The sequence below is a fragment of the Pongo pygmaeus genome, chromosome 23, assembly GCF_028885625.2.
Source record: "Pongo pygmaeus isolate AG05252 chromosome 23, NHGRI_mPonPyg2-v2.0_pri, whole genome shotgun sequence".
Taxonomy (NCBI): domain Eukaryota; kingdom Metazoa; phylum Chordata; class Mammalia; order Primates; family Hominidae; genus Pongo; species Pongo pygmaeus.
The window spans coordinates 40,592,663-40,608,487 of NC_085931.1; the positions used below are offsets into that span (position 1 = coordinate 40,592,663).

At 58.1% G+C, this 15,825-nt stretch overlaps 1 protein-coding gene across 4 annotated transcripts in view; it reads left to right on the forward strand.

The window, feature by feature from the left end:
• NF2 (NF2, moesin-ezrin-radixin like (MERLIN) tumor suppressor) overlaps positions 1 to 6,924 on the forward strand; it is a 95,583-nt gene extending 88,659 nt beyond the window's left edge. For 2 of the 4 annotated variants that reach the window (XM_054470241.2, XM_063663069.1), the window contains one exon: positions 3,192 to 6,924. In XM_054470241.2, the coding sequence (XP_054326216.1) occupies positions 3,192 to 3,242 (51 nt within the window). In that variant the 3' untranslated portion in view covers positions 3,243 to 6,924. The remainder of the gene's footprint in view (positions 1 to 3,191) is intronic. The other 2 variants (XM_054470242.2, XM_054470243.2) reach the window with 2 other exon arrangements.
• Positions 6,925 to 15,825: the final 8,901 nt, after the last annotated feature.

Sequence of the window (15,825 nt, forward strand, 5' to 3'; positions counted from 1 at the left end):
AAGGGCTAGCTTTTTGCCATTTCTTCTGAGCTTTTGCCTTTTCCTTCATGAATACTTCCTGCCTATGGATGTACTGTAAATGTGACAGCCAGTGAGCTTTCTAGAAGCAGCAGATGGTGAAAGATCCACAGGTGAGGAGCCTGCCCACTGGAGGAGCGAGACAGTGCCCAGGCAGGGCATGCAGGTGGCAGAGCTGTTTGCATGCCCTGCAGGGTGGCTTCCTAAGCTCTCTGTAGAAAAACTGCCTGAGGGCAAATGGCTCCCCTGAGCTTCTACCTGCAGGAAAGAAGCTCAAGGGCTCTCCTCATCTCACTGCCTGCCTTCCTCACCTGCTGGGAGGAGGGCATTGTGGTGTCTGAGATAATAGATACCCCCAAGGTGGAAGCAGAGCCATGGGGATGGCTGGGAGGGCCACTCCAGCAGCAGGGAGGAGCATTGTGCAGTAAATTCTGACTCCGGGGCTCCTGTGGGGATTGGAACGCATAGGAATTGCACAGTGAGGGTAAAGGGTGGGGTGGCAGCAGCCGGGTCTGTCTAAGGGGCAAGCAGCAGTGGCCAAAGGCTCCCAGGGCCCTTGGGCAGCAGCCCTTGCTGACCAGTGCAGCCAGGTCGTGGCTGCCTCCAGCTGGTGGGTCTGCCTTTCCCTCTGACCGCCTCATTGCCTTCTGGAAGACTGTGGCTCTCTCTCCTGCCCAGTGGCTGTGGTGCCTTCCTACTTCTGTGTGGGCAGACTGATTTCCCTCTCTACCTTTACTTGTGGCTGAGGCGAAGCTCCTGCTCTTGCAAGATAAGAGGTGGGGCTAAGGCGCTGCAGTGCAGCTGGGGTGGGGCTCAGGAAGCAGCCCGCCCACCCCAGAGCACTCTGCATCCTAATAAGCACATGCTCGAGTCACTGGAATCTGGTGCTGCTGGCACTGCCAGAACCCTCCCCTAGCACCTCGAGGGGACAGCCAGCATGCTGCTTGGGTGGAGGATCCAGGAATTCTTGGAGCCAACATTGCACAAACGGGCAGGAGCCTCTCAAGGCCCTCACAGCCTAGGCTCCCTGCCTGGGGAAGTGGCCAGGCTTCATGGGGGCATCACTTGGCCTGCCTGGTAGACATGGAGGCCAGTGCCATACGTGACCTTGCTGTTGCCTGCACCCCTTCCTAACGAGCACCCTGCTTCCCGCTGGAAGGAGAGGAGCCAGGGCTCCTCCCTCCCCAGGGAGGGCAGAAACATGATGCTGCTATTAGCAATAACAGCTGCCGAGTTCCCACCATGCGCCAGGCACAGTGCTGAGCGCATCACACGCGGTTCCCAATTCCTCTGCGTCTCACCCCACGAGGAAGGGGCTGCCATCACGCCCACTTTACGGTGAGGAACTGAGGCCAGAGGGGAGCAAGTGACCTGCCCAGGGCCACACAGCTGGTCAGTGGCCCAGCTGGGCCTTGCACCAGGCAGCTGACTGTGCCTGTGTCTGACTCAAAGTGGCTGTTCTTTTCAGAAACCTGAGCGGAGACACTGGGCTCACATGCTTTCATTTAAACCCTCTCCCATTTTTGTCCCAGTAGTTATCTGGCAGCTAAATCTCTTCCTCCTTTCTTCCCCAGTGACCATTCTGGTTCCTGTCATCACGGGGCACATAACTCCTGGCCCTTCTCCTCTGATTACATTTAGGGAGAAGCCCATCCTGACGCAGCTGCCTTCTAGAGGGAGTTCCATTTAGGCAAAAAAGCGCTCTCCATTCCCATCAGAACCGGGCTTTCCGAAGGGCTCTGAAATTGGTTCCACTGAAGAAAGCAGCTGAGCTGCCTCCCCACATTCTGCTTGTTAGTTGGGAACTTCAAGGCCAAAAGATTTGGCAGGATTTAAAGAGTCGCTCTCAGGCTGTCTCATTCTGAGCACACTAATGCTGTCTGTCTTCTGATGGTGAAGTGGTCGGTTTGGAGTCTCCCTCCCCTGCCCTTTATGGAGCTGCCGATAGTACTGAGGACTCTTCACATGCAGACTCCAGGGGTCCAGAGAATGGGCCAGACCATCTTACCTGCCCCATGGCAACCTCCAGAGGAAAGAGGCTCAGAGAGGTCAAGCGTGTCCGCAGTGAGCTGCTGATGGCAGCTCTCGGACCTTCTTAGCCCCGTGTGGAGCTCTTGCCTCTCCCGTGAACCTCAGTTTAGCTATCATCATAGCCCACGTCCTGGTCGCTTAACAAACATTGAGCTGCTGATCGGCACATAGCACTAAGCCAGATATTTGGGGGATATGAAGATGAATGGTACAGACTCCCTCCCCTCCACCCCCGCACTCCTGTGGGAAGTCCCAGAGCTGGAAATGGAACACAGTCACATCCAAGGCATTGATTTCAGGAGTCAGCAGAGAGCAGGGAATAGGGAGAGTGCTGGCTCCAGATGCTTCTGTCCAGGGAGATGCTGAGAAGTGGCCCAGAGTCAGGGGCTTAGGAGGTTGCAAACTTCACCATGCCAAGAGCTCAGTCCCTGATCCACCCCATCCCCTTCCACATCTCCCTGACTGTCCTTCTTTACATTTGCTGGGCAGAGTGCCACCTGTGTGCACCAGCCCTCCCTGCCTGCACCAGCCACGCTGAGAAAGCCGTTGCCTCCAGCTCATGGAGAGAAACACCTTCTCAGCTGCCAAGTCATGAGCAAGTTTGCTTCGGTACCACCTGGGAAACCAGGAGTAGAAGGGGTAAACTCTTCCTCATCTGCCACAGGCCTGCCTTGCCTGAGGCCATGTCACCTTACCCCAGCCATGTTGCCAGGGCATGAGGACTAAGATGCTTGCCCTGCCAAGCCCAGAGGGGATGAGCAGCCTCAGCTGGTGCCACCACAGACAGCACACCACAGAGGTGGCTCAGGGACCTTGGTAGATGGGAATGTGAGAATCTATTAAAATAGGCAGGGATCTCCGGTCCTCTGTCAAGAGGCAATGCTGATGGCTTTTTCCTGCTGGCGTGCCTCTGCCCACCAGCCCTCCCCTTGCACATCCTCATTTGTCACCTCCTAATTTGAATTATTGGGCAAATCTGGCCGCTTATTTGGGACTGACAGCCAACTTCTTGAGCATCTATTTGAACAGCCTTCCCTTTCGCTCCCAGCCACCTTTGAGGTGAGTCCAAGTGGCAGGACAGGACCCTGTGTGACAGAGCGGAGGTCTTGTGCCATCTCAGCTTCTTCTCTGCTTTCTTACAGCTCACCTTGCAGAGCGCCAAGTCCCGAGTGGCCTTCTTTGAAGAGCTCTAGCAGGTGACCCAGCCACCCCAGGACCTGCCACTTCTCCTGCTCCCGGGACCGCGGGATGGACCAGATACCAAGAGAGCCATCCATAGGGAGCTGGCTGGGGGTTTCTGTGGGAGCTCCAGAACTTTCCCCAGCTGAGTGAAGAGCCCAGCCCCTCTTATGTGCAATTGCCTTGAACTACGACCCTGTAGAGATTTCTCTCATGGCGTTCTAGTTCTCTGACCTGAGTCTTTGTTTTAAGAAGTATTTGTCTTCCTTTGTCTAATGTGGGATTCCTGACTCCCTTCGTCCAAGGCACCCTGGTGTGTGTGTGTCTTGCACTCCAGAGCTGACCTCCAATGCCCGGCCTGGGAAGTCATTGTAGGGAGTGAGATACTGAATCCCTGAGAAGCCAGTGCCATCATCCCCACCCAGCCCAGGGTTCCGGAACATTCATTCCCCCACGGGTGAGGACCTGGCATGCAGTGAAGCAGCCCAGCCCGGCGGATCCCAGGCCCAGCACGCCTGCCGGCTTCTCATCGTCAGGGAGCCCTCCCAGAGCTCGTGACGAGCAAGTGCTGGGTCCCCGCCAGGCACCCCGAGGTGGCGTTCTGGCTGGCAGCTGGTGGGGAATAGGCAGGGCAGCTGTGGCTGGGGAGAGACTTTAGGCAGAAGCTGTGATGCAGGCTGACTGCCAGCCAAGGGGCTGGGTAGTGCCGTGCGGGAGCTGATGGTACAGGGCACTCGCTGTCCCCCTCCGGCCACCCTAGACCAGGGTCCAAGAGGCAGGCAGGAGCCACTCATGTCTTCCCCATTGCCCGACGCCCAATGATGCTGTGTGGGGCTGGGGCACTCCCTGGTCGTACTGTAGTCAGTACCCGTAACCCGACTATGACCAGGGATCCGTAAGCCCTGTGACTCCACAGGTGTTGCTTCTCACTGGCCCAGTCTGCACGGCCCATCTGCTTCACCTTCCCTCCCAGCCACGTGCCAGTGGCCACAGGCCACTTCCCAGCCCACTGTTGTACTCAGGCCTCACTTTGCTGTTGCCCTTGTCCCTCTTCGGGCCCTGAATTTTCTGTTCCCTGAGGGCCAGCCAGGGCCCTTTGTGCCCCTCCCAGCACAGGCCCGATGCAGGTGTCCACTCACAGGTGGCACTCACCTAGGCTGTCACAGGACCCACCTCCATGCCAGGCAACAGAGGGCCACAGAACCACCCCCACAGCTCACTCCGTGGTCTGGGGCCACCTTCTTGCCCTTTCTTTTTTTTTTGAGATGGAGTCTCTCTCTGTCACCCAGGTGGGAGTGTGGTGACACACTCTCGGCTCACTGCAACCTCCACCTCCTGAGTTCAAGCAATTCTCCTGCCTCAGCCTCCCAAGTAGCTGGGATTACAGGCATGCACCATCACACTTGGCCAATGTTCTGTATTTTTAATAGGGACGGGATTTTGCCATGTTAGCTAGGCTGGTCTCAAACTCACACCTGAGATTACAGGCGTGAGCCACCGCACCCAGCCCCTTCTTGCCCTTTCTTTTCTCCATGGCTGATGCTGCTGTGGCCAGCCAGGGCCCTTGAGATCCTTCCAGTTTGGCTGTTATGCAAAGCAAGTGATTTGTCTTAATCAGATAAAACATGGAGGCTATGGGGGCCTCAAGATTTTTGGAGAGCAGAGGTGGTCTCTGGCAATTCCATCTGGTTTTGAGAAACTTAGCAGCTCACAGAGCACAGAGATCCTGCCTTCTTCCCACTGTCAGGCTGACCTAATGGGGTTGGGCTGCTCGGCAACTGCTTGGGTCACCTTGCCCCAAGGAAACCAGCCCTGGGTGCCACCCAGCCACTTAGGGTCTACAGGGTGGGACTCCAGACCTAGAGCATAAGTATGGATGCTGTGGCCCTGTGTCTTCCTAGTGTGACCCAGCCAGGAGCAGAAGCTTCAGGCGTTTGTAAAGTGAGGTCTGGCTCTGCCTCCTCTTGTTTTTTTTTTTTTCTGTTTCTGTTTTTTTTTTTTTTTTTGAGATGGAGTCTCACTCTGTCGCCCAGGCTGGAGTGCAGTGTTGCGATCTCAGCTCACTGCAACCTCCACCTCCCAGGTTCAAGAGATTCTCCTGCCTCAGCCTCCCGAGTAGCTGGGACTACAGGCGTGTGCCACCACGCCTGGCTAATTTTTGTATTTTTAGTAGAGATGGGGTTTCGCCATGTTAGCCACACTGGTCTCGAACTCCTGACCTCAGGTGATCCTCCCGCTCCGGCTTCCCAAAGTTCTGGGATTATAGGCATGAGCCACCGTGCCTGGTCTCTTCTCAGTCTTGAAGCCCATCCCTGGATTTCCACCGGGAGTTACTTTCCTCCTGACCTGTAAATTTGTTCTTTAACAATGGCTGCAGGCGGGAGCATATGGTGGTTTATAAAAACGCTATCGGGCTTTGTTTCCTTCTTTAGCTGCCGTGTGTACTTCTGAAGTCTGGGAAGTGCCAAGCCACGCGGCCTCAAGGGAGCTGGCTGGTGTTTGAGCTCCCAGGTGGCAGAAGCACCTGGGGCTCCAGGGAGCAGGCTGGGAACTGCAGGACCTTGCTCGGCCAGGAGCATCTCAAGCCCCAGTAGCAGGAGAAAGAAAGAAAGAGATGCCTGGTTTTCACAGACTGGTTCCTATGGCTGGCATGACTGCATCCTTTTTTTTTTTTTTTTTTTTGAGACGGAGTTTTTGCCCTTTTTGCCCAGGCTGGAGTGCAATGGCGTGATCTCGGCTCACCACAACCTCCGCCTCCCGGATTCAAGCAATTCTCCTGCCTCAGCCTCCCGAGTAGCTGGAATTACAGGCACGCACCTCCACCTCCGGCTAATTTTGTATTTTTAGTAGAGACGGGGTTTCTCCATGTGGGTCAGGCTGGTCTCGAACTCCCGACCTCAGGTGATCTGCCCACCTCGGCCTCCCAAAGTGCTAGGATTACAGGCATGAGCCACCGCGCTTGGCCAGACTGCGTCCTTTTTAAGCGAACATTTTAGGGCCTGGGAGCTTGTCAAGTAAGGAAGTCTCAAGCCCATAGAGCGGCGTCCTGACCATGGTGGTTTCATTACGAGCCCTTCTGCTGGCTCTCAGGCAGAAGCCCCATGGCACCGGGACCATTCATGAGGTCACTGCCCAGCTCATGATGTCCGTGAGGCTGTCCTTTTGGCCAGTAGCCGTGTGCAGCTGTGTGGCACAGACGGCTTCGTTCATCCTGATCAAGGCCCCACCTCAGCCACAGCAGTCCCCCCAACCTGTGTCGTCCACCCTATTATTCATGTACCCGCCAGGCCCTGCTAGACAGCACCCCGTGGCATTACATAACACTTCATGAGTGGCTGTGTCTTGTAATTTTGGGGACAGGTTTCTCTCTTTCCCTCTTTTTTTTTTCAAAAGCCCAGAGACTGACAACCAGCTGCAGTGTCTAAGTGTTCCTCACTGACAGGGTGGGGCCTCACCGCCCCTGGAGGGAGTAGCCTTGGCAGGGAGACAGCCTGGCCCAGTGACCCTGGGCCCAAGCCAGCCCCTCCAGGGCTTTCAGGGAAGCGCCATCCATTTTCAAAGATGTCAAACGTCACTTCTTCCTGTAGGGCCCGAGTCCTGCCTCCTGTCAGGGCCAGATCATAGAAGGCTATTTTCTATTCTGGGGAACGATTGTAACTTAAATGATTGTTTTAATAAAAATTCTAAGCTGGAGAATACTTGCCTTGGGCTTCCTCATTTTGCCTGTTGCTCAGGCCATTGAGGCGTCAACGCGGCTGGGTGGCGGGGCTGTCTTGTGGTTCTGTGGAGAAATGAGCCCTCTGCTGTCCCTCACTGCTTGGGCCTTCACGTCTGGCCCCTTGTCTTTGGTGGCAAAAGAATCATCTCCTTCCACAGCACCCCTAATGACACCTTCGCCAGGGAACTCCCTCCCTCTTCCTGGGGGCACTTGGGGGGTGGCAAGGGCCCTGCATGGCATCCCAGCACTCCATTTCCTCTCTGTGGTCCCTGCCCATCCGTGATTTCAGACTGGAGAACTAGGGAGCTGGGCTGGGTGATCCTTCCAGACATTTCTGTTTTCGGCGTTCCAGGCTCTGGGGGTGCATGCAGAGCCCCTGGGGCCCAGGCGCTGTCTGCAGAGTAAATGAGGTGCAGCCACTGTCAGGGCTATGCGACATTTGCACTTGAGGTTGGAAATCACCACTGCAGAGCTTATGGTTTGGGTTTTGCTTCTGTTTTCTTAAGCAACAAAAGTCCTTTATTAAGACCAAAACTTCTAAAGGATAACTCTATCCCAAAGCACTGCAGCCCCAGTTGGAGATTCAGACAGCACAGTGTGGCTGCCAGGACTTCTAAGGGACCCACTCGACACACTTGTCAGGACATACTTCAGGTTTCCATTGCACAAGCCGGTGAGGAAAACAGCCTATCAAAATACACAAGGATTTTCCAAAATGTTTGAGTTATACATAACTTGTTTTTTGTTTTTTTTTAGAAAGATATTTGAAGTGGATAAACTAAAGAATATGAAAAGTTTTTTCTTTTTTCTTTTTTTTTTTTTTTTTTGAGACAGAGTCTCACTGTGTCACCCAGGCTGGAATGCAGTGGCCTGATCTCAGGTCACTGCAACCTCTGCCTCCCCGGTTCAAGTGATTCTGCTGCTGCAGCCTCATGAGTAGCTGGGATTACAGGCGCCTGCCACCATGCCCAGCTACTTTTTTTGTATTTTTAGTAGAGACGGGGTTTCACCATGTTGGCCAGGCTGGTCTCCAACTCCTGACCTCAAGCAATCTGCCCGCCTCGGCCTCCCAAAGTGCTGGGATTACAGGCGTGAGCCACCATGCCCGGCAAGAATATGAAAAGTTTTCACAATTTGTTGTTAGCTTTGAATATATAGAATTGGTCAACCTGGGCCACATAGAGAGACCCCGTGTCTACAAAAAAAATTTAAAAATTAGCCAGGTGTGGTGGCTGCACCTGTAGGCCCAGCTTTTTGGGAGGCTGAGGTGGGAAGATCACTTAAACCTGGGAGTGTGAGGCTGTAGTGAGCCAAGATCATGCCACTGCACTCCAGCCTGGGTATCAGAGCGAGACTGTCTAAAAAAAAAAAAAAAAAAAAAAAAAAGTGACAGAGTGAGACCATCTCAAAAAAAAATGGTAACTAATTAGACTTTTTATTAGATGAATAATATAAACTCATTTCTCAAATGTAGATTGTTATTTTTAGTAATTGGAAGCAGTTTGATTTCCTACGTAGTCTAAGCCAAAGAAAGCACTTTGAAAAATATTGGTTGGTCATTTAAAGCCGTCCAGGCAATATTTTCACCTAAACTTTCTATTAAAGACAACCCGACCCCCCCGCCACCAACCAAAATAGTAAATGTGACCTGAGGTCAGAGGTCCCCGCTAAGTAGAGTTAGAATTACTAATACCAGAGTTCCAATGACTGATTCTAATGGTATTTTGGTATTGAGGAGATCAGTTGAATTCTTTGCTGTTTTTTCTAGTCTGTAGTGACCCTGCTGTAAATGCAAAGTGGGGGGCCAGACCTCAGTGCTTCACTGTGGCATTTGCCGCCAGTCCCATCGGAGCCCCAAGTGACTCATTCTGGCCTCCCTGCTAGCACTTCATTCTTTGCCTTTGGTCCTCGCCTGAGTGAGGAGTGCCTGGCAGCTGTTCCCCAGGGCTGCCTACCCCAGAAGACTTCATGTGGCAGAGAGGATAAGGAGCCACCCACATATAATGAAGAGTTGGCAGCGAAACTCTGGGGGGAAAGGTATTGGCGAGAAGACTGCTGTGACTGTATCTAATCCAATTTCTTAGCCGTCTGGGGAAGAGAAAGTCGGGCACCCGCATGTTCTCCGTCTCCCTTTCAGACAGCCCAGGCAGCATCATCTCCAGCAGAGAGGGAGGCCAAGGGCTCCTCTCCCTCTCCCTTGCCGGGCCGTGTGGGGCTCCCTGGCAGCCTGTCATTACTGCATTACGGCAGGATCCTAGCCGCAGCCCCAGCTCCGGTAGGGAGACTGCAGCTCACTTCCAGAGAGATGGCTCTGGACCTCTGCGCCGTGATGGGAGCACCTGGGGAAAATTACAGGGCCGTTAATCTGCCCAGCAAGGACTCGAGCTGACTCGGAGAGGAACCCCCGCCGTGTCCTCTCCTGGTTTCCACTTGATGCCCATTTCTCACCAAGTTGGTGGCCCCAGAATAGCACCTGGCATTTCGCCTCTGAGCTGAAATCAAGACTTCTCCTGAAGGGCTCCGCAGTCGGAGCAGCCAGAGGCACCTCGCCCCTCCCCTAAGCCACACTCGCCCAGGGCAGAGGTGGAGGGCACCTGGCTCTTCCTTCCCCACAAGGGCCAGACCTTCCACCCCCTGTGAAGACAGTTGACAGTGAGGCCTCTGGGTACCCGGGGGATGTTGTCAGGATAACGTGAAGAACAGGAACAAAATGCACTCAGGTTTCTAAGAAAAGGGGTGTAGACCTGTCACAGTGTTACCGTAACTTACAAGTAATAGACACAGCTGGCCTGAAGAAAGGTGAAATCTCTACCATTAGCTGCAGGGGGAGCTGGGGAAACGGCACAGCTGAGAGGCTAAGAGCCCTCCCTGCCTCAGAACACAGAGAAACCTGCGTTCCTGCTCGGCCACTGACCAGCCATGTGAGCCTAGGTAAATTGCCCAGTCTATTGGGCACTGCAGTTTCTTCATCTGTAAAATGGGAATTTTATAGGGTTTTGTGGGGATCACGAATGCCCAGAAAGCTCTAAGCACCTTGCCTAGATGTGCGTCACCACTCGGTACATGGTGGCTTTTTTTCTGAATGCTTCTTTTTGGGGCAGAGGGCAGGAGGAAGCAGAGAAAAGAGCCATAGTGACTCAGGGGATGTCACAGCTCAGAGGGATCAGGCCCACTCACGGCTCCCCTGTGGCCTCCATCCCCTCCACCTGCACCCTGAGCTTAATGAGCCTGCAGCTGGTCTGTTTGTCCGAGCCCATGTTTGCCCAGTGCCAGCTGCAAAGCCCGGGAAATGATAGATAACTCCGGGCTGGAGCTGCCTGCGAAGGATGTTCTCATTTTGTCCCATTAATACTCGCTGCTCAGGTCAGTAATTGACTGGAGGCTCAGGATGGGAGAGAACCAGGTGGGCCACACTGTGTACATGAGCTCTTCCCTGAGCCTGTGAGTACCTGGGCTGTAAAAATCCAACTGCAGACGCCAGGGAGGCACGGGAGTGACCTAATTTTCTCTTATCAGGCATAAGGAAGAAGTCCCATGGAACCTTGCCCATTTCCAATATAAATAATGTCATTCCCCATCTGCCTGCTCAGGGAGGAAGGGGCAGCCTTTGATCTGAAGGAATTAAGTCGGTAAACAAAGCAAAGAAGGCTGCTGAGGTGTCCCAGGCAGGCACCTGCTGTGCCATTTACCCTGAGAGAGAGAGAGAGAGAGAGAGAGAGGAGTTAAATTTGGACGAGTGAAGTGGACTGACAGGGACAGCCCAGCCTCAGGCCGGCCCTCCCCGGATCTCTGAAGTCTCCCTTTATCCCCAGCTGAGCCAGGCAGCGCCTCCCCAGGAACCCTGGCACACCCCTGCTGTGGCAAGCTGCTCATGGTGTCTCCACCCTCCCCAGCAGGGGCCCTCCTTGGGCCCTGGGGATTTTCAGCAGAGGATAATTCCCAGGGAATATATCTGAGAAAGTCAAGTGCTCTGGGATGAGCAGATTAGCCTGGAGCCCGGGGCTGGAGAGGAGCTCCACTCTGGGAGGACCGGGCCCTGTCTGTCCCAGCAGACGGCAGCTCAAGGGTCCAGCTTGCGCTTCAGGCCAGCTGGCTGTGGGCTCTGATCCCCTGCAGCTCTCCGCCTGTTGCTGTGTGGCCTTGAGTAAGTCCCTTCCACTCTCTGGGCTTCCATGCCTTGGCTATAGAAGGTCAGGTTTGGACCAGCAGAACTCGAGGCCCCCTTAGGTTCCAACTCCACAGACTGGTCCCCCGAGGTCCCCCAAGGCCATGTCAAGCCAGCTTCACCTTCCAAGGAGCCAAAATGGGAGTGACTGGCCCAGGATCCCGCAGGAGTGGCTATGGCTACGGCCATGGCCGGGAGCCGGAGTGGAACCAGGTACCCTGCGGGGACCCCAGCCTGGGGCCTGTGTTAGAGCTCCCACCACATCCCTCCTTTCTCTTGGACCCACGATCCTCTGGCACAAATTCGGGAGGGGCCACTGTGCTGCCAGCCCCCGAGCTCAAGTGAAAGGCAGCAGGCGCCAGGGCAGGGATTGGCACGGCCACTCTGGGCTTTCCTCTTGAGCAACCAGGCCCAGCGCCCGTCAGCCCGGGTGGTGGAGGGGGGTGGCAGGAGCCGCAGCGTTGGCCGGGCCTGCTGTGACAGTTGCTCTGCCCCAAAACCCATGGGACCTCCCTTCTTTGCCCACGCCTTCATCCTTCCCCCTCCTCACCCCTCAGCCTTCCTCACCCAGCCAGAGTTCCTGAGTTCCTGAGGCTGAATCTATTAAGTCCTTCATATTAACCAGCAAAGGGGGAAACAACCCTCTTTCATCTTAACTGGAGTGAATTTGCATTAACACCTGGGGAGTTCTGTTTGCCTTGAGAAGGCGCATTGCTATTCTGAGCCGCACATGCTGTGGGGTTAGTGCAGTATCCTATTCTTTTATTAATACGGCTTTCCTCTCTTCCCTCCTCTTTTCCCATGGAAGGGGGAGAGCAGCTGGGGATGCCAGGGCTCCCCACATCACGCAGGAAGGGCCCCTGGAAATGCCAAGATGGGAGAGCAGCTCCCAGCTGGGGCAGATTCTTCCCCTCAGAAGGTGTTGGGGGCAGCTCCCAGCCCCAGTCCAGAGTCCCCTCCCTGCTGTGTCCAGTGCATGCTGTGTGTAGGGTGGAGAACCCCGCAAGGCAGGGCTCAGGGAAACACCCCACCCTCAGGAGCTCCTCAGGGCAGGGAAGGTATGGGGAGGGGGACACCAGGGGGCCAAGAGCCGTAGATACTCAAGGATGACCTCCACTGGGCTCAGGGGCCCCGCGAGGTCTCTCCCCCAGCATTACAGGGGACCCTGACTTGGTGGCTGCTGCGTGTCTGCCCCAAGCGTGCTGCTCCTGACCCTCCGGTGACAGGACTGGTATTAGCCACCTTCGGTCCTGTCCAGGCTGGAGCACATGGATGCAATTTAGGATGCTCGAGAGTGCCTGGGAAATGCTGAGTCTAGGATGGGGGTGGGCTGGGCAAACCTTGGTTTTCAGGTCTCAGACCTGGAGATCAAGATCAAGGTTCTAGAAAGAGAGAAGTTTAAGGCAGGGGAGGGAACAGTGAAGAGTGAATGCCTCCCCAGGACCCCTCACCCCCCACCTCCTGACCACCCCACCACCCTCCCCTCCCCTCCCACCTCCTGACCACCTCACCACCCTCCCCTCCCCTCCCACCTCCTGACCACCCTGCCACCCTCCCCTCCCCTCCCACCTCCTGACCACCTCACCACCCTCCCCTCCCCTCCCCTCTCACCTCCTGACCACCCTACCACCCTCCCCTCCCGTCACCCCCCTCCTGACCACCTCACCACCCTCCCCTCCCCTCACCCTCCCACCTCCTAACCACCCCGCCACCCTCCCGTCCCCTCACCCCCCACCTCCTGACCACCCCGCCACCCTCCCCTCCCCTCCCACCTCCTGACCACCCCGCCACCCTCCCCTCCCGTCATCCCCCACCTCCTGACCACCCCACCACCCTCCCCTCCCCTCCCCTCCCACCTCTTGACCACCCCACCACCCTCCCCTCCCCTCCCCTCCCACCTCTTGACCACCCCACCACCCTCCCCTCCCCTCCCCTCCCCTCCTGACCACCCCACCACCCTCCCCTCCCCTCCCCTCCCCTCCCACCTTCTGACCACCTCACCACCCTCCCCTCCCCTCCCCTCCCCTCCCACCTCCTGACCACCCGGCCACCCTCCCCTCCCCTCCCCTCCCACCTCCTGACCACCCCGCCACCCTCCCCTCCCCTCACCCCACCCTCCTGACCACCTCGCCACCCTTCCCTCCCCTCACCCCCCCTCCTGACCACCTCGCCACCCTCCCCTCCCCTCACCACCCACCTCCTGACCACCCCGCCACCCTCCCCTCCCCTCACCCCCCACCTCCTGACCACCCCGCCACCCTCCCCTCCCCTCACCCCCACCTCCTAACCACCCCACCACCCTCCCCTCCCCTCACCCCCAACCTCCTGACCACCTCGCCACCCTCCCCTCCCCTCACCCCCCACCTCCTGACCGCCCCGCCACCCTCCCCTCCCCTCCCCTCCCACCTCCTGACCACCCCGCCACCCTCCCCTCCCCTCCCCTCCCACCTCCTGAGCACCCCGCCACCCTCCCCTCCCCTCCCACCTCCTGAGCACCCCGCCACCCTCCCCTCCCCTCACCCCCCCTCCTGACCACCTCGCCACCCTCCCCTCCCCTCCCACCTCCTGACCACCTCACCACCCTCCCCTCCCCTCACCCCCCACCTCCTGACCACCCCACCACCCTCCCCTCCCCTCACCCCCCACCTTCTGACCACTCTGCCACCCTCCCCTCACCCCCCACCTCCTGACTACCCCGCCACCCTCCCCTCCCCTCCCACCTCCTGACCACCTCACCACCCTCCCCTCCCCTCACCCCCCACCTCCTGACCACCCCACCACCCTCCCCTCCCCTCACCCCCCACCTCCTGACCACTCTGCCACCCTCCCCTCACCCCCCACCTCCTGACTACCCCGCCACCCTCCCCTCCCCTCCCACCTTCTGACCACCTCGCCACCCTCCCCTCCCCTCCCACCTCCTGACCACCTCACCACCCTCCCCTCCCCTCACCCCCCACCTCCTGACCACCCCACCACCCTCCCCTCCCCTCACCCCCCACCTCCTGACCACTCTGCCACCCTCCCCTCACCCCCCACCTCCTGACTACCCCGCCACCCTCCCCTCCCCTCCCCTCCCACCTTCTGACCACCCCGCCACCCTCCCCTCCCCTCCTGACCACCCCGCCACCCTCCCCTCCCCTCCTGACCACCCCGCCACCCTCCCCTCCCCTCCCCTCCCCTCCCCTCCTGACCACCCCGCCACCCTCCCCTCCCTTCCCCTCCCCTCCTGACCACCCCGCCACCCTCCCCTCCCCTCCCCTCCCCACCTCCTAACCACCCCACCACCCTCCCCTCCCCTCACCCCCACCTCCTAACCACCCCACCACCCTCCCCTCCCCTCACCCCCCCTCCTGACCATTCTGCCACCCTCCCCTCCCCTCCCCTCCTGACCACCCCGCCACCCTCCCCTCCCCTCCCCTCCTGACCACCCCGCCACCCTCCCCTCCCCTCCCCTCCCCACCTCCTAACCACCCCGCCACCCTCCCCTCCCCTCACCCCCACCTCCTAACCACCCCGCCACCCTCCCCTCCCCTCACCCCCACCTCCTAACCACCCCGCCACCCTCCCCTCCCCTCCCCTCCTGACCACCCCGCCACCCTCCCCTCCCCTCCCCTCCCCACCTCCTAACCACCCCACCACCCTCCCCTCCCCTCACCCCCACCTCCTAACCACCCCACCACCCTCCCCTCCCCTCACCCCCCCTCCTGACCATTCTGCCACCCTCCCCTCCCCTCACCCCCCCCGACCACCTCACCACCCTCCCCTCCCCTCCCCTCACCCCCACCTCCTGACCATTCTGCCACCCTCCCCTCCCCTCCCCTCCCCTCCTGACCACCTCACCACCCTCCCCTCCCTTCCCCTCACCCCCCCTCCTGACCATTCTGCCACCCTCCCCTCCCCTCACCCCCCCGACCACCTCACCACCCTCCCCTCCCCTCCCCTCACCCCCACCTCCTGACCATTCTGCCACCCTCCCCTCCCCTCCCCTCCCCTCACCCCCCCCTCCTGACCATTCTGCCACCCTCCCCTCACCCCCCACCTCCTGACTACCCCGCCACCCTCCCCTCCCCTCACCCCCACCTCCTGACCATCCCATGAGATGGCGGAGGGGAGAAAGGTGCAGGGCAAATAGGAGTGGGGAGCTGGGGCAGAGAAGGGGTCCCATGAGGACCGTGGGTGAACTGGGGGTGGGGGTGCCCGGGCCCCCCAGTGCTGCTCAGAGTTAAGAACTTGGCCTCTCAGCCTCACATTCCCCTCCGGAGTGCGTTCAGAATCCACCACAGGGTCGCTGTGCGGTTGAATGAGATCACAGGGACCCGTTCTGAGCCAGTGCCGGCTGCAGTGAGAGTTTATTAAACAAGGCCTGCCGCTGCGTGGTTATGGCTGTTTACTCTTAGCTTGTCCTGAGCCAGTTATCAAAGGAGACAGCTCAGGGTTGGGAGGGCAGTGGGCCAGGAGGGGTCCTCACACGGCTACGCCTTGACTCCTGGGCCCTGGGCAGCTGGGCCCATCTCTAGACCACCCTAAACGGCCCCCCCAATAAAGAAAGGGGCAACCCTCCCAGCAACGGGCATCAGTCCATTGTATATTGACAGCAGGAGAGGGGCTGGTGGTTGCAGATGTCCCCAGGGGGGTGACAGCTTCAGCTGGCCGGGCACAGCCACTCCTCAGGGATTGGTGGGAGAGTCTGGAGGCTCTGGAGACCCTGGACTGG